The following is a 22,960-nucleotide window of genomic DNA, read 5'->3' on the forward strand; positions in this document are numbered from 1 at the left end:
GGAAGTGATGAAGCATGTGCCTTGTGCGACTAAATAGAAGTTACCAAGGAGCGCGCCCAGCACTAAACCCACTCAGATCAGATCCACCTTTCAAGAGCTAATCAGTCTTAGTTATTCAGGCCTCCACGACACATCCACCCTTCAATCAGAAACCAAATCACAACTATCTACACCTTGCAGGACAGAATCTGAGGAATCACACCTCTGGCGTTTTACAGTGCTAATATTACAGAGATATGACAGTGGGAATATTACAGAGAAGAGCCACACATAATGGCTGTGGTCTCAGAGCAGGGCCAAATCAATGCTTTCACTATCTGAGAACCGTCTGGCTGAGTCGGCACAAGCTTTTGTAGCCCTTTGTGTTAAGTGGTTTTGTAATGGACCTGTGCACAGTGCAACATGAGTCCTGCAGAGACAACGATGACACCTTCCTCCGAGCTCAGATCCTGTTTTCCTCCCTTTTACTCTCTGATTTGTGGAAAACGAGAATAAAACAGAAACGCACACTGAGATTTTTTTATAATAATGATCTTTGTTTAAAATGTGGGTTGTTGACCGTTGCCCTCCATGGTATCATCTCTCGTATCGGAAGCCAGAGGCAAAAACTAAGCAGCTGCTTGGGGGACCCCACCCCATCAATGCGTCCGCCAAGAGTGCTTTAATTCTTATAAATATGGCAGCAAATTCATATTATATGTCCGAACAATACGCCCGTTCTCACCATGCAGAAAACAATTTAGATCCAGTTCTCTTTTTCTTTTTCTCTGGAATTAATTATTGGCTGTTTTATCCACCATAGACTGGCATCAACTTCGTACTGAGTTGACCATGTAGAGCGTATTCGCGGCCCAGTAACCATAGAGATGTATTAAAGCTAACTTAACAGTGTTCCAATTATGAGACGGAAAATTGCAGAAATTCGCTTGCATTTGTCTTCAGAGACAAGGCTAATTGCTTTTAGCAAAAAAAAAAAAAAAAAAAAAAAAAAGAGCAGAAGCGCTATTATTTTGTTTGCTCTTGATGCATTAAATCATTGTAGCAACAGAGGTTTGCTGTCCTGTGGAAACAGGCTCCTGCAGCGGCCATGTTGGATTCTGCCTGCTTGGTTGGTGAGCAACCAGGTGTTACTGGGACAATAAAGCATTATTAAAAAGCAACGCTGTGTTTGAATGTCTTCTCTAACAAATTTGTTTCAAAGCCAGAAAGCCACTTTGAAGAACTAAACAAGGCCATAAAACTAAACCTCAGCCAATGGTCTGCCCTGCGGCAACGGAGGACATCACGGACACAGCTCAGGCACCAATCGGATCGGTCCCACATGTGTGACATCAGAAGGTACCCCAGAAACCAATCATCCGCCCATCCCTCAGCAGCGTCAGTACAAGCCACACCCCCTCAGGTTGGTGGCTATGATGACGTCCGTGACCGAGTCAAAGACAAACTGGATGTTGTTGGTATCCGTGGCGCAGGTCACGTGCGAGTACACCTCCTTGTTGGTGGACTTGTTCTTGCCTTCGTACTGAGACTTGATGTAGGCGATCCCTTCCTCGTAATCATCCGGACCTGCAGTTGGGACACACACACAGACACACAGAGGACATGGAGTGGGAGTTACAATGCAGCTTTGAAAGCCTTCTTCATCTAACCCCCCCCCCCTTTCCCCCCCACCCCCAGTTTTTTCCCCTATCAGCACCGTTTTGTAATCTTTTCTGAAAACAGAACCTTTGAATCCCGAGCTCAGCAAACATTCTGCTGAGGTGTACTGAAGCCAGCACCAGCCAGACCGTAGTAAATCTGACGCTAGGACAACTTCCTGAGACAAACTGTGAGTTTGGTTCAGTAAATGAAAGTGATGGACAGCGACATGCCCGGCTATTGCTGCTGCGGCGCGCTGCTTTTTTCTGCATTACCGTTATTCACCAGTCAGCAGCTACAGTATGGCACCCAGACAGTTCTGACAACCTGGAGCTAAAAACACTGGAGCCATTATTTGCACATTTGTCAGTGCGGCGATCAGTTTAACAGCAGAGCCAAATTCACTGTGTATCCTTTCAGTTCCACTTCATAATTAGCTGTTAGGGGAGTGCTGCCTTCTGCCAGCTCTTGGCTCGCTTTCCTTTGTTCTCATGCTTTTTGAGATGAGCCTGATCTTGGTGACTGGAGCCATTTTTGGTCCAAGCGTCGCTACCGTCTCAGTGGCCCTCGGCCATTCGCAGCGCTGTCTGTCTGCGGCAGCGGGAACGGGGCTGGACACCAACTAGTGGGAAGGGATGAAGACGGGAAGGGACAGCTTTGGCATTCTAATCGCTTCGTTCTCACACTCTTGTCGCGTTTTGTCTTTCTGTACCCTTCTTTCCCACAGTCTGTTTTCTTTCTTCAATTTTCCTCCCACTATCGCTCTATGGCGCTTCCATGTTTTCTTGTTTTGTCTCGTGCTTTCTTTCGTCTCACACACATTCAGGCCCCACCGCTTTGGACCCTGGAAACACTGATTTCAGTCTCCTGTGTAGTCCTTTTCTTTTTTTTACTTCTGTTACTTTCGTCCTTGGTTAGTTTCACACTCTGATATAATCTGTTTTGCCACTTAGTTATTTATCACTTTAAACCTAACACCAACCTGCGGCTTTATTGTCTGAAATTTAGATGAACATTTCCTCTTCTATGTTTAGAATATGGACTTTGATTATTCTAGATGTGCAGGTTTTATTAGCTGTAAAACCAATAAGGCAATAATTTTGTTCTGTGTGTATTTAGAAAATTCTTGCTTTTAGCTGAACCTTTTCTGCCGGACACGGCTGGATTAAATGCGGCATGAAGGTCTCAAGATTGTTTTGCATTTGGGCTCTTTGCTTTCTGATTGCTAATTAAAATTAAATGTAACCATAAATGTGTGATTGTGAAGCAGTAGGTAATGAAAACAGGCCAAGGGATAATATGTTAGCATATATGTGGCACAGGAAAATAAAATAAAATCAACAAATAAAATTAAAATTAACTCAAAAATAAAATAAAACCCACCAGGCGTTTAAAGGTTCTGGTTCTAAAAGGGAGAGCCACCTAGTGGTTTAAACTGCAAACTGTTGGTGATTTAAAACCTAATTCCTCATTACATATATATTTTAGAGCCAGTTTTATGCATCTGGGGCACAAGTTGCCCTGAGGCCCAGAGTATTTTATACAACAATGGAGTAATGTTGGCTTAGGGTTAAGGATGATTTACCTGATTGACCCATTTTCTTTTTCTTTATAACAGAACAAAAATTAGTGCTTTTACACACATATTGTTCATGTTATCGCTTACTTTGCTTCCTCTGAGTTTATATACTTACACCTAAGGTCTGTAAGCTCTGAGTGTGTCAAATGGAAGTCAAATTCCCCGTTTGTGCACAAAGTCTTGGCCTATAAAGCTGATTCAGATTGTATTGATTAAAGTGTTATTATACTATTGGTGGACTCCATTAACATAACATCCTTCTGAGCAGCAGAGGAAGTTGTGAATTGGATTCTAACCAAGCTGGTGCTTTTGATCACTAGAATATAAAAACATGTGACACAAAAAAACAAAATATCTTTAACATTTAAAACAGGGATGCTTGTTCTTCATTTGCAGCCCTTGACCAGACACTTCTGCCTGCTGTGTTTTTTTAAATATATTTCCTTTTGGGCATACTTCATTAACGTGTCACACATGGTGATAAAATGAGGTAAAGTAAAGTATTAAAACAAAGAGGGTGGAGCTCTGGTTGTAATCTAGTTGTAATTATAGCGGCACAGGTTCGGTCACAGCATGAGCCAAATTGTAAACCTTTTCTGAACGTTTTGGAGGATTTGTGCCGTCTTAGTGGTAAAGAAGAAAGTGAAAATTTAGCTCTGTGTAACAGCTCAGTCTTACATTGAAAACATCACACAGGATGTGATCAGTTACAAAAAAAAAGAAAAAGAAAAGGCTGAAAAGACACCAAAAGTGTGCGGTTCTTCACACTTCTGCTGTATGTGATGTTGCTGTGCCGCTGCCAGAGGAAAATGGCTCAAACAAAGGCCTATTCATGTTTATTTTGGCTGAAATCATCTCAGAACGCTGCCTTCATAAGCAGTGACCAGACCAGGGCCAAACCCAAAGATACTGGAGATGCTTAGCATTAAATGCAAGCCTTAAGATTTGGGCTTTTTTTTTTCTAGAAGTTAGAAAAGTGGGCGGCCTCCGGGTTTAAATTGCAACCTGGCATGCAGAGAACATGGACTGTGAAGGATGTACCGGTGTATTCAGGGAAGCAGATGGTCAGCGGAGACTTGATGATCTTGTTTTCGAACAGGTCCTTCTTGTTGAGGAAGAGGATGATGGAGGTGTCGTTAAACCACTTATTGTTACAAATCGAGTCGAAGAGCTTCAGAGACTCGTGCATGCGGTTCTGCAGGAGAGAGATCAAAGCAGGTCAAATGGGACAGAATAACACAAGAAGACACAAGAATCTCCAAAACCCCATTGATCAGCAGCTGATAAATGATAGAATATAAGAAGTCTGCAAACGTCACATATTCTGAACCGAAGGAGGAACTATGACGAATGTTGAAACCAAAAAGCAGAACAGAAGTTTTAGGGAGTTCCTCTTACAAACCCCGCCAGAGTTTGCGCTTTGCAGTTGTGTGTTTTTATATTTGTATCTGCATGCAACATCCAGAAGTTATTAGTAACAGTCGCTGCCAGTGATCTTAAGAAAGCCATGCATGTGGAGCCTGTTAGCTGTGTGTTGGAGTAGGCTGTAACTGGATCAAGCTAAAAGATCAACAACCAAAACAAACCCTGTGAAGTTTTTGACCTCTAGAGGCGCTGAAGAGCAAGATCTTCTTATGCAACAGCAGTTTGTTTAAAACTGATTGTCCAACTGAACGTGAATCAGCCCAGAACTTCAAAACCCCCAGATTTAACGAAGGGCTTTTCAGCATCATTTCTTTTTTTTTTGGAAATGCATTTGGGGGTGTAGAAATTAAAATAAATTAATTCTTGGGACCAGACACGTGTCATATTGGGTAATTTTAGAGCAGCTGAGCAAGTGGTGTGCATACACCCTAAAAAACTAACCAAAAACAAAATAATTAAATAAAACTATTATTAATTGTTAATACAATTTAGAAATATTTAAGAACAAACCAGTATTTAACGAAAAAGGCAACATTTGCACCCACTCATCAAGGCCCTACTTATTTAAATGTCAAATTAATGTGAGGCTCTTAATCATTTCTTAATAATTTCTTCAACCTATTATTATTTTTTGAATGGGATGAATAGATAAATATTCAAGTTGAAAAACTCAACAGTATTCATCCTTCTTCTTCACCACACCCTTTCGGCCATGGCCCTGTACCTCCTACAGCCACACAGCATCATGCAACTACCGCTATGCTTGACAACTGGTTAAATGTTCCTAGGTGTGAAAGGCTTAGTTTAACGTTTTCAGTCATGTCACCAATGTGGTTCAATTTAATTCAAATCAATTCAATATACAAACACGTGTGTGTGTGTGTGTGTGTGTGTGTGTGTGTGTGTGTGTGTGTGTGTGTGTGTGTATATATATATATATATATATATATATATATATATATATATATATATATATATATATATATATATATATATGTGCTTCTATGCATTAAAACCATTCTTCAGAACTTGGCTGAAGAGGGTTTTAGAAGAAGGGATAACTTAGAGCTTCTGGAATCTTATTGAAAGTTTAAATGTTTAAATATTTAAATGCTGTGTCTGGGGCCGGAAACCAATTAATTATAAACAAAAAATACCAATTCTGCCAAAGCGAGTGGAGAAATATCCAATGAGAAGGATGCCACCTTCGCCTTCATGGCTACAAAAAGGGTGCGGTAAAGATGCGACTTTATAACAGGCAGCCCTGTCTGTATAATGTTCGATCTTGTCTGTGAAATCTCACAACAAATCAAATTTGTGGAACCAAAAGTTGTTTTTAAAAATGATTACCATTTTGTGTTGTACAATCAATATATGATCACCTTAAATTGGGAAAAAAAATGCTTCAGTAAATGAATTAAAATGACAACGGCGCCAATGATGAGTGGGTGAACTGTTTATGCTATTAAATGTACTGATCACAATGACAAAACAACTCCACAGGGTCCTAACACAGCAAAAAAGAAGCATTAAGATCATGCTGCTCAATTAATGTTGCAGCTGGTTTGGTTATAAAGCAACAAAATTAATTTATTACATAAAACCAACAAATGTAAGGAAATTTGTATTTTTGCTTGATTATTTTCCCCTTAACATTTCATGCTAAATTAGTTTTTTTTGATTGTTGTTATTCTTAATTATTCTCATTGCATTTAAGATAAATTGTAAGATGAAAAGGAAATTAGCTGTTTCAGTGATTTTTCTATGTTCACACATCAGAAACAATGATTCTAGTTACATGTAAGGAACCCGGTGAGGAAAACAGATTCCTTCAAAAATATGAGCTGAAAGCAGATTCTCTCTGGTTCTGATCCAACACTGCCTCATTCCTAAGGTGGGCACGTGGAGAAAGAGATTGATGGGATCCATCAACCAGTCAGATTAGACAGAAGCAACTGTTGGGAGTTTCACAAACGGAAAAAAGGAAGAAGAGAGGAGCTATAAAACAGAGGGAACAGCGGAGCTACACAAACACAGAGAGGACCTGCTTTCAGCTGCTAAGGTGAGTGTGTCAACCTATTTGGAGGTTTTCATACCTGTCTGCGGGGTGGAGCGTCTGCAGAAGATCTGACAGCTGATTGGTTAGAGAGGACAGTCGGTGGCAACAGTGACAGGAGGAGTAGAAGGAGCCAGAGATGCTGCAGGGCGGAGCTTAGAGAAGGAACAGAAAAACGCAAGGGACCCGCCCACCCGGCCGCGTCCAGATCCCCCCTCCCCTCAACCCCCATACGCCAGCGCTAACACACATCCGGTGCTGCGAAGAAAGTGTTCACGGTGCAGGAGGACAGCGTTCACAACCAGCAGTCGCCATTTCAGAGAACACGATGAAGAGGAGCAACGACCAAACACAGTACATGCGGATCTCAAGAAGAAAGAAGGGAGTGACAGAGAATAAGTAGAGCAGGGTGGGTTTGTACTACCAGACATCTAGAAGGACTCAGAGGCTGTGAAGTGGAACCAGTCAGGGTCTATTCCTCTTTTTTACCAACAGAGAAAACATAAAGCAAGTACCTCTCTAGGAAAACCTGTCCCTTTCATGGAATAATTTGGTAGCTGAAGATCCTTAATAGATTTTCTGTCTCACGCCAACATACATGTGAACATTTTAAACACCTTGTTTTCATGCAACTTTGTCTTTGATATTCAGATGGACTTAAATGTTCCTGGTAAAACAGGCGCACACACAGATCTTTAGTCTTTGCACAGATAAATTCGGGAGCTGGATTAAATTTGGAGTCTGCTTTTCAACTTCACATCATCCTTTTCTACATTTCGAACACAGAAAATACTGGTGTGAAAAACAATTTACCACCATTTTTTTTACTTAAATGTTTCAGATCACCAAACAAATTTATGTATCAAAGGTTACATAATATGTAAAAACAAAAAAGCAGTTTACAATTAATGATTTGATTTATGCTGATACAATTTATATTCAAACCGATCTGGCCCAGTAAAGAAGAAATTATTGCCTACAATGAGAAAACAATAATTTCTTCCAATAAGAAACTAGTGCTTCTATTGTTTAATCACAAAATAACTGATTAACATCATTCTTTGGAGCTTAGGAGTGGGCTAAAAGATCTCAAAAAGCAACACATCATGCCACAATCAAAACTAGAATCAAGAACAAATGAAAGACAAAGTCTTTAGTTTGTATTACTGTAGAAATAGTTACAAAGACATTCATTAAGGTTAGAGACTCCAGAAAATCACAGTGAGAACTGTTATTCACAGAGAGAGAAAAATAAAACATTGCTGGACCTTCCCAGGAGGGGTGTCCCTACAAAAATCACCCCAAGAGCATCAACCACTCATCCAGAAGGTCACAAAAGATCCTCAAAACGACATCTGAAGCTCTGCAGCCGCCACGTGTTCATGATTCAACAATGAGAAAGTGACTGGGCAAAAATGAGACTGATGGGAGATTTTAAAGGCCAAAACCCACTGCTAAGCAAAAAGAACACAAGGGTCCATCTCAACATTTGAGGATAAAAACAACCCATCTTGATAACCACCAAGACCTCTGGGAAAAGTAGATCTTGGAGGGTGTGTGTCCCATTACATCTGGGGTAAAACTAATGTTTCACAAAAAGAACGCTATTGATAATGAAATATGGTGGCGTTGAGGGTTTAGGGTGCTTTGCTTCTTCAGGACCGGGATGACTTGCTGGACTTGATGGAACCATGAATTCTTCTCTCCACCATAACTTCCTGAAGCAGAACCTTTAGCCACCAGTTTGGGAACTTCTGCACAAACACACTCAAGCTATACTGCAGGACCATAGTCCAAAGAAAACCAGCAAGACCACCTCTGAATGGCCTAGTTAAAGTCCAGACTCACACTATAAGCAATATTTTTTAAAACCCTCCAATGTTCCTAAATACAAACAATTAAAAAAGACAAATTCCCAGTTATCACAAACAGGGACGGTAATTATTGCTGCCATGCGAGACAAAAATCGACTGGGGGAGGGGGGGGGTGTTTGTCATGTAGAGAAAATAATAGTTAAAGGTAGCGTAATAAATGAAATAATTTGTATTTACCCAGGTTATCTTTGTTTGATGATATGAAACATTTCAGTTTGACAAAAACAGCAAAAATAGCAGAAATATGCACAGCCTGTGACTAATCCACTCTGTTACTGTTCAGCTTGAGTTTGTTTTCCTGTGCTGTGACACACGTCTCAGTCCTGTTACTTACCTACAGGTCCTTTCACAGGTGTTTTCACAAAATGAAACAGTAGACACCCCTTCTACTAGAGTTCAGCCTGTTTGCGTGGAAACGTGGCTTTTATGAGTCTAATTACTTGATTATAAAGACAGGAAGCTGAGCAGTACACCAGAAGCACATCTAATAGCTCACAGCTCCTTCCCTCCAGCAGGTTATAAAAGCTTCATGAGCTGGCGTTAAAATGTAACATTGTGGTTAAAGATTTAAGCTGTTTCTGAGCTTTTGTTACTGAAATATTACTGTCATTAAATGTGTCTTAACAAACAGATAATAGGGACAGCGCTCTTATTAAAATGACCTTTTGGCACCGAGAGACCATCATAACCTCTAGAGTATAGTGGATTGCATTTTTATATTGCCTGATGTCTATTTCACATTTTGTCACGTTACGACCACAAACTTTGGTGTATTTGACTGGGAGCTAAAGAGATAGACGGACACAAATGCGTATAATGCACACATATAAAGTGGAAGAAATATGATACATGGTTTGGTCAACAATTCTTAGAAATAATCGGAAAAGGGGACATTTGCATTCAGCTGCCTTTACTCTCATAAATAAAATACAGTGGAAATCAATTAGTAATTAGAGTCTAACTGCATGTGATTTAAAAAATGGCCTCCAGTTGTATTTTAGTTTTTTTTTGTTAAAATCTGAGGACGGCAAAGCGATTTACACTCCAGTCAGTCACACCCTGACCACAGAGGTCTGTTAAAGAATCTCAAAGCAGGGTTTATTTCCCAAGCTTGGATCATCTCCCAGATGTCTGATGTTCATCATCTGAACATGGAGAGGAGACTGACCAACTGCAGACCTACAAGGACATGGACATCCACCAGCTAAGAAGCCACTGGTATTTCTGGAGGAGCTGCATAGATCCAGAGCTCAGGTGGAAAAATCTGCTGAAAGATTCAACTATTTAGTCGAGCCTTCAACAGATCTTGCCTTTATGTGAGAGTGGCGGGAAGAAAATCGCTGGTGAAAGAAAACTTCACAAAGTCCTGTTTGTGGTTTGCCACAAACCGTGTAGGGGACACAGCAAAACATGCTCTGGTAGGTGATTGGGTCAGATGAGGCCAAAAAAAAAGTAACTTTTTGGTATCAACACTGAAACTGCACTCAGACCATCCCAGTGGTGAAACATGGTGGGGGTAGTATGAATAAACTCAAAGTTTTAGGAATTTTATTTACAAGAAAATGGAAACCAGAGTCAAAATGCATGAACGATTTAGCAGGTTACTGTAAATGTTAACGCAAATGGATTATATTGCTTTGGAAGAGAGGAAAAAAAGTTTCCTCCTCTTCTCTGCTGTTACGAGCATATCAGTATGATAATAAAAGTTGCTTTCTAATTAAAACCCAAGCAGAGCAGTGTCTTTAATGAGCCGCCGGGTCGGGGTATGTGTGGCGTTATCGGTCCCATTACTGGGAGGTCGTTAGCTTTTCTTTCAAAGTGTGCAATATTTTTGCTGAACTGGAGGCTGTTGATAGTAAAACAGAGAGCGAATGTTGGAGCCAAGAGTAAAAACATTTGTCTGCTCATTAGAACTCCTACGCCATCCCTTCCAGCTTGGTGATAATAAAAATGGATAATGTTCTTCTGATGACAGAATGCTGGATTTCAAGTAAAAATGTTCGCGTTTTGTCTCATTCAGCCGCTCCTTCAGTGTACAGACATCTAAAAACAGACATTAACTGTTCTGTTGGGGTCATTATCAATTAAATTGTTCAAAAGTTCTCGATTAATTCCCTCTGAGTAGGATTGTACGTCCCTGTTTGGTTATGAAGCATCCCTGGCAAAGATCGCCTCTGTTGCTGCAGAAAAGAAGGACGGTGCTCTTTCTGCAGAAAGGTAGCTGTGTTCAAAATGCCACTGTGACCTTCGTCTGCAAACACCAGGTCACAGCAACAAAAGGACACCGATTAAACTGATGCATATAAACAGAAGCTGCTGTGACTACCATCTACAGCATGTTGCTGCAACTCAAACTGCAAATAGGGCACAAATAGAGATGTTCAGTTCTCATAAGTACCCTGGTGTGGCCATAGATGATAAGGTTTCCTTCAAGGAGCACATTAACAACCTTGCGTCTCAACTAAAAGCTGAGCTGGGCTTCTTCTTCAGAACCCAGGCCAGTTCCTGTCAAGACTGCGATCACCTGATCTCAGCAACATCCCTTCTTCTTCTGGACTTATTTACAAATTCATCCGAGCAAAACCTCCAGAAACTGGACTCAGCGGATCTTTTTGCTCGACATTTTGCTACTGGTTGAGTATCCGGTGTTCACCATTGTCATCTGTATGCAGATCCTGGCCTTGATTCCTTCCTGTTTGCAGACACACGTCCTACCGTTTGGGTGTAAACGTACGTATATTTGCTTTTATGACGAGGCCCCGCGGACCGAACTCCCGGGTTTGCTCCCAGAGTCAGAACTGGGTAAAAGAAACTTGCCCCTTGGCCTAGGATGATTTTTAGAAACAGTCCAAAGCAACGGAGCCTGTGACACTTGGTGAACTAAAAGCAACACTGAAAGATCAGGAAGAAGAGAGTTTTTTTAACTGCATTTGCTTCTGATGCTTTGTTAGTTGATTTTATTATTTTATGCTTTTAAAATAACATGAATGTATGTCTCTATATGAATCTCATTGTTGATCCCTTTAAATGGAGCTGCTGTCATTCCCTAGTGGAACAGAAATTTTAAACCTTAATGAAGTTTTATCGGGATAAATAAAGGTTTATATAAAAGTTTTAAATTTTCCCCACCCGTCTGTGTTCTGATGGCCCAGGCTCTCTGGGATGCTCAATTAGCTCAGCAAAAACAGAGCCTAACCCTAACCCCATTCAGAACGCTCTGAGGAGAGGTTTTGGTTTTAAATATAATGTACCAGTGAATTCAGAGCATTCAAATCATTTGTTTCAGGTTACATGGATAGTTGGCCCCAACAAAGGATTTCTCATTTTCCTGGCAGGTTTTCATTTAAACTTATCTTTTAATTTCACAAACATGCTTCTTCTGACTGGATATAATATCAGTATTTTTGAAGAGGTCCAGCCAGGGTCCCGATATGAATCTGTGGAGGGAGCTATAGACTAGGGTGATGGCCTAGAGCCCTTCCAACCTAGGGACTCAGAGGTGATTGCAAACAATAAATCATGAAGATATCATCAAAAAATGCAAAAAAGTTGGTCAGCAATTATAAGAGGGTTTGATTGCTGTAAAGCAACCAAAAACTTCTATTGACTGATTGATTTCTATTGATTACTCAGAATGGTATAAAACTAATATCCCTCATATTCATTTTCATTTCATCTTTTAGTAGATGCTTTCAGTCAGAAGCTAAATCTGCAGGGGATGAATCATTTGGTCGTTATTTTCCACATGTCCAGCCGAGTCGATTGAGGAATACCACGTGGAGAGGCTGGTTCTCTACATGTCCCAGGGCAGCTTTGCTCCACAAAAATCAAAAGATCCAGAGACAGTATCCTGATTGCTTGATTAACTTTCATCAAATCAGGGTTACACCTGGCATCAAAGTAGGCAGGTAGCATTAATAAAATATGAAGCCGTGTTTCTAGAACCTCAGCCATTTTGGATTATTTGCATGGGTGCAAATCATTTTGGCCTGAGCTACATGTGTTTAACTTTTATAGGATTTGGTTTATTTGTCGCCATCGCTATAATTTCAGACTGTACACAAATGCAAAAATCCTTCATAGATTTCTCAGTTTGTTGTTACTTTTGACAACTTTTCTTTTGACAGAAATGTGGCCACATGTGGACGAGTGTTCAGGGATGGTTTACATTAAGACATGAAGGCAATGCCTGATTATACCGAAGCAGAACAAGCTGCATAGAAGGTTAGATTCCCGGACGGAGGGCGGATGAATCATTAGTGAGGGTAAAAGTTGTTGAAGGGCTGGATTAATCCCAAGTTAGAAAGAAACACTGCTTAGCTGAAATCTAGTAAAGGTGGACTTTGATGTTTTGTCATTATTGATGTGTTATTCTTTAAAGATCACACCAAGCAAATAACCAGCAAGGCGAAAGGATTTTCTGCAGAATTGACTCTGCAATGAGATTTTACCGCTCTGAATGAACTTCTAATTTTTGAAAGCATTCTCCGAAACATGAAGGCTTTTCCTAAATTCTTGAGACGTTTATCCCTCCCCGTCTCAGCGTTTCCACAGGCCGTCTGTTAGCTGTCGGCTTAACTCAGTGCTTTCTACCTTTAAAACAAAAATACTGTCTGTTTTCGACAAGTTTGTATTTTTTTTTGGAATAACTGAAAAGCAGGAGGCACTCCAAAGGTCTGGAGTCTTTCTGTGCAACAGTAACCACTGTTAGGTTAACTCTGTCTCTCCAAACTGGTTGTTTGTCCTCTGTGACGGACTGGGGACCTGTCCAGGGGGGACCCCGCCTCTCGCCCAATGACTGCTGGACACCAGCCCCCCGCCGCCCTGATGGATGGATGGATGCAGAATCTTAGCTTCTGAATGACTTCTTATCTTTGTGCTTGATATTCAGAAACAATATTTACACAACAAAAATGTTAAAGGATAGACAGCTTCAAAAATCCCCTTTAATTCCAAACTATTTAATAGTTTTTCAGAAAACATTTACTTGACCCTTAATATTGTTCTGGCATTTAGCATAAAAGGTATAAAGGAGAGTTTTCTCACAAACCTTTTAGTTACCAATAATTTACAAATATTAGTTATACACAGATGAAAAGGAGGTCGCATTGCACAAATGTAAAAGAAATAAAAAAAAAATCTGTTTTTCTTTTAATATAATAATTAAAGTTATACATTTTTCATAAATAATAATATAAAAAAAAGCTCTGACTTGTTAGGAAAGTAGCGTTTAAACTGATTCTGCTTTGCTGAACACACTGTTGTACGTCTACTTTAGCTTAATGCAATTCACAAGAAGTCTACCGTGCTCCTCGTGGGGATTTATTTTACTTTAAACCACTTTTTAAGGTGAGAAAGTAGCTGTAAATAAATCTCCAGGTCAAATGATATACCTAAGGGCCACACACAGAGCCGTCGGGTTCTTACCGTGGTCTCGTCCTCGTGCAGCACCTGGTCGTATCCGCTCAGAGCCACGCAGAAAATGATGGCCGTCACGTCTTCAAAACAGTGGATCCATTTCTTCCTCTCCGACCGCTGACCTCCCACATCGAACAGCCTGGCGGAGGCGAGAGGCACACAAATACATCCAAGTAAAAGGTTCTGTAGATGCAACATTTTCTAATGTCCCATTTAAATGTCGAAACCACAGCTCCTCTCCCTGGAGACCTTTATACTTTGATTAGCTGCGCTGCTGTGTGCAGCCATCAGGTGTTAAACTGTTTTGGACTGACAAACACCGGAAGGGTCTGGTAGTTCTGCATGGACAGGTTCAGTCCAAGCAGACATTAAACACAGGGTTAAAATTACACACACGGGCCCTAATATGTACATATTGATTGCATCCAGGTACCAATCAGACATGGAGAAGCAGCATTTAGTTCCTATGCTCCACTGATCTGGAACAAACTCCCAGAAAACTGTAAAAGTGCTGAAAGCCTGAGTTCCTTTACATTAAGGTTAAAAACACATTTGTTTAGGATTGCCTTTGACTGTTCTAGTTAAACTGAAACATCATTAGTTCAACTTTGTAGTCCAACTGTTTATAAAATCATTAACATTTGCTTTTAGTTTAATTTTCCCATGTTTTATTTTGCTTAAGATTCTCGCCCACTTGCTTTTATTTTCCTATGTTTTAATCGTATAAAGCACTTTGTGTTGTCCTTGTGCTGAAATGTGCTATACAGATAAATTTGCGTTGTCTTACTGAAACAAAGAGACTTTCTGATAATATCCTAACGTATTGAATATGGTTGTATTTATATAAAGCTTCTGCAGTGGTCCAAACCTGAATCCTGTCAAAAAAAAAGTTCTGACTACGCTTAAAAGCCAAGTCGGTGCCAGAAAACACGCCACTTAATGTGAGCACTGCCAATTCTGCCAAGAAGGTGGTCAGAAATCCATCCTGACGGATGGATCCAGATGCCAGAAGCTTGTTGATGGCTACGAGACACGGGCGGTTGGTGTGCAACATGCTAAGAGCCATTTAATAATTGAGCCGGGATGTATTCATTTGACTATGTGTGTTTTAGGAGAAATATTCAATAAATTCAATCGTGCACATACATTTTGTTCAAATAAAATCATAGCCATGATTTATACTTTAAACCATTTCAGCCTAAATAAAGAATTGAATTATAGTGCATTCAACAATTTTAGTTTTTTCATCACTACCTATTTACAGATGTGGCCCATTTTTACAGTGCATGGATTTAAATATAGCATGATTATACACCAGGATATCGTGCAAATCTTGCCTGGAAAGACCAAAATCTGAATTTCTGAGGAACACACTCAAGCTGAAACTATTACGTGTTTGAACCTGAAGGAAAAAAGTATAAACAGCAGATGTTAAAGCGTTACGTCATTTAGCCTGAGCAGGAAACCAAGCCATTCTGACTCTGTTGTGTTTTTGTGGTGTTCAGAATGAGAGGGCCGAGTCCAGAGTGAAACGAAGCCAGCCGTGTGTGTGATGGGTATAATGGCAGGCATGCTGATGGGTCCCACCCAGTGCAGGAACAGAGAAGCCGCCCACACTCTGCATGACTGCCAATAATAGCAGCCCAGCTGGAAATCTGCAGGATGTGCCTCTCAGAGACTCACAGAGAACCGTCTCAGTGGAAAAGCTCAATCAGAAGAACCACTTACCGTCAAGAAACAGTAAGAAAGGGGCATAACTGTCCAGAAAAATAAAACTTTATCAACCCCTCACACTCCGGGTTTATGAGTTGCTTTATAAATGAACGCAAACGCAGCAGAACTCTGACAGAGAAAGTCTCATCCACTTCTCACCTCCCCTTTGAGCCATCGTTCCCTCTGCTCCGTGGTCTAATTGAATCCGGCCTCATTAAAAAGCCAGAGAATCATAAATATACATGCTTGTTTAAGCCGTCGGATCAAATTAATTACAGAGAGGAGTTCCTGCTGTATGAGTGGAATCGGGAGCAGGTGGACAAACTCAGAGGATTTGTCGGTGGGTGATAAGAACCTGAAGTGAAGGTTTTTGAAGGTGAAGTGTGTCTCGACGATGCCTGTAGTCTTCACTCGGGTTCGGAGGATGTCCTGCTCTGTCGGCTGGTAGTCTGCCGCGCCGATCCGATCTAGGCTGTCGAGGTAGCTGCACGCAGACACAGGGAGAGGATAAAATGTTACAACGTAGGAGGACATTTCTCACACGACCCAGCTGATCTGAGTCACAGCTGGAAACCTAACGTCTGCACACATACCTGCTCTGGCTTAGCGCCTGCATGCCACAGCTGACATATTAGGACTTTATGAGAATCAAGGCATGCTGAGCATTTGTTTTTCCCCACCCGATGTGTGACGGTGTCCAAACTATCTTTGTTTGAGGATTAAACCCATTTTAAACAGGTTTCACATAAATCTGAATAAGACTATATTACCATTCCTGCAGGATGTCACCGTTGTAAACAAGACACTTCAATTCAATTCAATTCAATTTTATTTATATAGCGCCAATTCATGAAACATGTCATTTCAAGGCACTTTACAAAGTCAAGTTCAATCATATTATACAGATAGGGTCAGATTATACAGATTGGTCAAAAATTTTCAAGACACTTCTCTTGATTATTTCAAATTTTCTTGCAATTAGTGTATTTGCCCTTGATTCTAGCAGGTAAATAAGATAATCTGCCAATGGAGTAAGATTTTTGCACTTCAAGTAGGAACAACTCATCTCCATCATCTCATTTCAAGTGAATATATCTAATTATCTTATTTTAGGGGTAAAAATACAAATTTTTTACATGGCAGATCATCTTACTTACCTGCTCAAATCAAGGACAAATACACTCATTTAAAGAACATTTTACTTACTCTTAGTTCCCTTTTTGCAGTGCTATTGTGAAAACAGGTTTACTTTGTATTTATTTCACATTTTATCACATTTTTGTAGCTCTAGTTTTTCTGTTTGCTATGATCTGACGTTATACCTTAGTTCTGTGCGAAAGTGTTTATTTTTTATCACTTCCATTTAAGCAGTAAAACTTCTTCGTAGTGTTTCCATGTGTCTTCGTCGATGTGTGTCCAGACTTCAATGTGTTTTTTTTTTTTTTTTTTTTTGCTTTTTTACAGTTCTTTTTAGTCCAGTTAAGGTCAACAGAAAACTGGATTTTAGAAACAACAAAGTTCTTCCAAAACAGCTGCAAGATGAAAGCAAGCACCCTGAAGATGATAATGTAGAAAATGCATTTATGAGTTTCCCGTCTTTTTTTCAGGAGTATGTCAGCAATATAGTATGATAAAATATTTTGAAAAGCAAAGCTTTAATTTGAGCACATTGATTAATTGATAAAGCAATCACACATTAAACAACGTGGGAAGAGAAACAAGCCCACACCATCATAGACCCTCCACCATGCCTTGTGAGGTGCTTTTCCTAGTAATTCACTGATGTATTTTAACCACGTGTACCTTTTTTATTGTGTGGAAAATCTCAATATTTACCCTTTTTATTTTTTATTTGTTTATTTTACCAAAGATAACTGTGCCAGTTCGAAGTTGTGGTGTGATTTTGGGAAAAAAAAGTATTTTTTTCTTTTTGCAATCCTCCCAAACAACCAATTGATATGTAGATAGCAGCTAGCACATAAATAAGAAAGAATAATTTAAATCTTATTTGGGATTTCCTCTGCAAGTAAGTAGTGTTTAACACTGCTGAGCAACAAAACCAGCACAGTATTTAAAACTGTGTGGCATGTCTTACCCATGCTTTTAACTCTGCTCACCTGTTTATATATAATCATGTGGACATAGAATGGTAAAATCTGCCTTCTTATCTTAGAAAATGTAAAAATAAAATGTAATATGGCTGATGTTAGATCAACCTTTTAATTGTGTTTTGCTGTTTTACATTTCAGTGCCAGTACTGCTTGTTTTGACACTTCTCCAGCAGATCATTTAGAGTCTTTAGCTCTGTTTTTATTTGAACTTCTATTAAATGGATTGTACGTTGGCACCTGTTGGAGATGAGAAACACAAATGAAGAATGAAGTTCCTGATATTTCCCCTAAATCCTTGACCTGCAGCTCATGGATCTCGTGCAGTGGAGGCTGAGTGGGTTTACTGCTAAAACAGAGAAAGTGACGCCTGGGTGGTCTAACCTGCTTTCCATTACACCAGAAAGCCAGTGATGAATATTATGCCTCAGGTGGTTAGCAGGTAACATTAGATAGCAGTGACAACACCACTCTCATATACTGCATTACTGTAACTCCAGCAAATGTGCTCCGTTGAGAATGTGCTTGCTATGAGGGGGCTACGCCTGCAGATTATCTGCGCTTCGGCATGGAGGGAAGAGGCTCAGTGTTAAATATAATGACTGATATTACCTGAAGAGGCTTCGTCATCCGGAAAGTATTTCTTGGAAAAGAGAAAGGTATGCAAAGAGAACTAAGGTGAATGTTTTTTTTATGGATGGGATAATCACAGTGCAAAACACCACCTTTAATTACCTCACCTGTAGGTGAGGTAATTAAAGGTGAGGTAATTAAAGGTGTTCAGCCAGTAATTAAAGGTGTTCAGCCAGTTCTGATGTACTGAGGTACATCAGAACTGGCTGAATATCTAAATTACCTCTCAGCCAAGTCAACACAGCGACGATTCTCTTCAGTTACGTTTCAGAACATCCCTGGAAGTGCACCTTTAGTTTTAATGTAAAGGTGTAAATAAAATGACCCTGAACAGTGCGGTGCACAGATGCTCTGGTGGAGAACCGATCCCTTTCAACTACTGTAGTTATCCATCCCTCTGGAGGAGGGAGGCAGTGGTTTCAGCTCTTATCCCGCTCACTGACTGGCTTGTATCTGCACTGCATTGTAGTTGGTAGCACTATCCAAAGTTTCTCATTTTTAAAGCCTGTTTTCTGTTGGACATTTTGGCCTGAAGCGTTCAAGGGCACAGCAGTTTCCTTCCCCACATCACAGGTACACATGGCTACTTGTAGATGTAAACTGCCCACATTAAACTTGAACCCTCAATTAGTGGCTAGTTGTTGAAAGTCTCCTGTGCAGACACCAGGAATAGCAGGCTTAGTTTAGTCTGCAGAAGATCAGCACACCTTCAGCGAGGCATCGTCTGATCTGTAAGCCACTGGCAAGAGGCAGTCTGAAAGTCTTTTACTGATATCAGGTCAAATGTATGCACACTTTTTCATAATTGGGGTAGATTGTAGGGTTAAATCCAGACTTTTCAACCTTAGTCTTACCCACATGAATTATTAAGACTCTTTGTTTCAGTCCCAGTTTCTGTTTTGTCTAACCAGACAACCAGATCACAGAGAGAGGGAAAAACAGCATCCCTCCTGAGTTCAGAACATTTTCCTGTTAAGTGTTGAACTGATTTTAAATGAGTTTTATTTATTTTTATATTACTTAATTACCTAGTTTTTTAGGCTTTGCACTCTCTTTTTTATCCGAGTGTAACCCTGATCTCTCAGATCAAGGTACTTTAATCTGAAATTTTAAACTTTACAGGAATAAACTGAAATCCCAGCAACTCTCTCCAATATTGTCCCCATCTGGTGACACTTTTAGCCAAAGCTACAGTCAAACATGCACTCCCTAATTTAAATTTTAGCACATTTAGTCATGTAAATGTTAAAGTATGTTTATTGCATTCAACTAAGTGGTTGTTTAGAATTAAAAACAATTTGATCTGACAATGCAAGTGTTTTTTTGTTGCCCCTGGTTGGATTACAGTATCTTTGAAAATCCTCCTTCAGTGCGCCTAATAAATAGTAACTAATAACAAAATAGTGACTAAAAGGAGCCAGTTGGGTCCCCTGGTCCCTAGTGGGGGACCGTCAATCCTGCAGCCAATCAGAATTCAGAGTTTACTCCACTTGTTTTCTTGCTGTTTAACATCAGACGTCATCCCCTCGCACCCACCATGACAGATGTTGTTGTAAATTTTCCTTAACAAACTGAATGCAAAACAAGTTCTGAGGAAGCAATCATAACAAATCACTTCTCACAAACAAGCAAACATGGCTGAGGCTCTCCATCAGCAGAGGTGAACCCTTATTCAGGCGAGAGCACAGACAGGGAGAAGAGATAAACACGATATGCACTCAAACATCCTCCCAACGTAATGGATGTGTTTGTTTTCTTGTTTTTTTTTTTGGTTTAAAACCGGTTCTCTCAGGGCTAACGGACACTCAGTTACTTCAAAGGTAAAAAAATATAAAGGCTGGATGGAGAAGATATGTTGACAGAGTAAGAAAAGGTAGACGGACACACGCACACAAGCACACACAGATGTGCTGATGAGAACTATTGATTTCACAGAGAGAAATATTGGTTAGATTGTGGTCTGGAAAGGAAGAAGATATGACGAGCTGGTCAGGAGGAGACAAAGAAAATGAGAAGAGGAAAGCCCTTTCTATCCCCTGAGCCACAACTAGGCATTAATCTGCAACCGCAATGTGTTTTATGGAATGAGGAAAAAAAGCAAGCAAACACCACATCCTACAGATGTGCCTTGTTTGCTTCCAGAGAGCGTAAATGAAAAAGGATTAATGACGACTCGATGCTGATACAGGTTTCAATTTCCAAAGTGAAATGGCAATGATTAGATTACAGAGCAATCCACACATTCTTAGCATTAACGCAACAGAAGGAAGACGAGTTAAACTGAAAACCGAATTGAGAATAAATTTAAGTGGCAAACAGTGAAATCCATCCGCCGTGTCTTTTTTGAAGCCACGGCAGAAGGATTAAACGACAGTTTAGGCGAATGGGTTGGGGTGAAGGTGTGTAGAAAAATCTCTGAGCAAACATTTGCATTAAGCCCACCTGACGCGATACTTTCGCTGCAAATACGACAGCAGGTGTTTGAGGTGGAGAGACTAAAACGTCCAGAGACTAAAACGTCTGCAAGACCATTCAAACCGAGTCAGATTGAGTGGAGAAAGTCAGCAAAAATGTCTTACCACAGATTGGATTTAGGCCTGAACTTTAACTAGGCCATTCTAACACATCAATGTGCTTTGATTTTAACCACTCCTTTCTTTAGGGTCATTGTTCTGCTGAAGGTCTGCTGCCTCTGACGGGTTTTCTTCCAGGAAAGTTGTATAATGAGCTCCAGTCATCTGCCTTTCAAGGAAACGTATGCCCCCAGCATAATGCTGCCACCACCATGTTTCACAGCGGGGACGGCAGGATCAGTCTTGGGTTTCTGGCACGATTAGCTTTAAATGTCGGTCAAGAAGTTTGATTTTGGTTTCAGCTGACCAGAGCAACGTCTGCCGCCCGTGTGCCGTGTCTAAGGCTTGCATTAGACTAGAGACAGGACTTCCTGGTTGCTTTATAACTTTACCATGGTCTCATTGACGCTTTAAGCTTCTCAGTGTTGCTGAAATTTCCTCGCCTTTTATTTACAATAAACTAATTTCTTGGTGAAAAAAGGTTAAAAACATTATGTGTTGTTGTGTCTGTAGTCTGTGTGGATTCTGAGCTGGTGTCAAACATTTAAAAAATGGTAACACATTATGAAAATGAAGATTTTTTTATTCTTCCTGTCAGTCTAAGTAGGTCTGCAGTTGGCCCATCATCTTTCCATGTCCAGACGATGGATTGAAATGAGCTCTGTGAAATGTTGAAAGTTTGGGATATTTTTGAAAAAGAAACCTAACCCTGCTTTTAACTTCTTCACAACTTTGCCCCCTTGTGTCTCTGCTCTGTCTTCTCTAAGCCCCAGTGGGTGGAGGCAGATGAGCGTTCACACTGAGCCTGGTTCTGGTTCTGCTGGAGGTTCTCCTCCCTGTTAAAGGGGAGTTTTCCTCTCCACTGTCGCTTCATGCATGCTCAGTATGAGGGATTGCTGCAAAGCCATCAACAATGCAGACGACTGTCCACTGTGGCTCTACGCTCTTTCAGGAGGAGTGAATGCTGCTTGGAGAGACTTGATGCAACCTGCTGGGTTTCCTTAGAAATTTTTTAACCAACCTGTATAATCTGATTGAATTTGACTTTGGAAAGTGCCTTGAGATGACATGTTTCATGAACTGGCGCCATATAAATACAATTTAATTGGTCGCCATGATGATGTTTGCTCTCTAATGTTTAGCTTTAACAAACCTCTTAGGCCTTTACAGAACAGATGCATTTATACTGAGATTAAAATACACCCAAGTGGAACTCTTCATTCCCTAATCAGAAGACCCCTAGATGCTGGCTGTACAGGAATTTACTACTTAAGGGTGTCGGAACAAAAGGGCTGAATCTCTGTATCCCATGTGGAGCACCCCTTCAGTTACAGAAACACACGTAATAAATGCTTCCTCTCACCATCTACTGCAGTAAAAAGAGTAACTATCAGTATATTTTACACAACCCCCAGTTGCTTGATAGTGGAGTTAGAAAGGGCAGTCAAAGTGCAGTAATTGTTTTGACTTTTACGTTTGTCTTTCATGACCTTTCCTTCCGCACAAGGCTGACCCCTTTCTGCTCCTTCTGCTTGCCGTTCACCCTGGAGCCACGTTTCACCACGCTGGGCTTGCACCAACACACATCGACATGCGTTCACACACAGCACCGTGGTCTGCCTACAGCGCCCACACACAAGACAGCAATGTAAATTACATTCAGACCAGCCTGGAAATAGAGTTTTCTGTTTCTGTTTAGGCTGGTTTCTAGATGACATATAGTGCGTGCACGGCTGCTGCATTAGTCCTTCCCCTCAAACTGATATTTCTCTACATGGCGCATTAAGTTGATTAACTGCAGACCCCCGCGTATACTCGCTTCATTTCACCGGTGATGTGAGGGGTTATAGTGGCGGATTTAAAGACCAGAGAGGCTGTCCAGGAGGAGTCGCCTTTTGATTAAAAAGCCAAGAAATGTTGAATTGGAACAAAGTTTAATTATC

At 40.5% G+C, this 22,960-nt stretch overlaps 1 protein-coding gene across 2 annotated transcripts in view; it reads right to left on the bottom strand.

Annotated features, from left to right (window-relative positions):
* The window catches only part of gnao1a (guanine nucleotide binding protein (G protein), alpha activating activity polypeptide O, a), a 139,065-nt gene that overhangs the window by 12,867 nt on the left and 103,238 nt on the right, over positions 1–22,960 (bottom strand). Inside the window, exons 5-8 of one of the 2 annotated variants that reach the window (XM_012862956.3) lie at positions 16,059–16,187; positions 14,000–14,129; positions 4,259–4,412; positions 966–1,566 (exon numbers count right to left, since the gene is read on the bottom strand). In XM_012862956.3, coding sequence (XP_012718410.1) covers positions 1,379–1,566; positions 4,259–4,412; positions 14,000–14,129; positions 16,059–16,187 — 601 coding nt within the window. In that variant the 3' untranslated portion in view covers positions 966–1,378. Of the gene's footprint in view, positions 1–965; positions 1,567–4,258; positions 4,413–13,999; positions 14,130–16,058; positions 16,188–22,960 lie in introns of those variants that run through there. The other variant, XM_012862957.3, reaches the window with a different exon arrangement.

The sequence above is a fragment of the Fundulus heteroclitus genome, chromosome 2, assembly GCF_011125445.2.
Source record: "Fundulus heteroclitus isolate FHET01 chromosome 2, MU-UCD_Fhet_4.1, whole genome shotgun sequence".
Lineage (NCBI taxonomy): Eukaryota > Metazoa > Chordata > Actinopteri > Cyprinodontiformes > Fundulidae > Fundulus > Fundulus heteroclitus.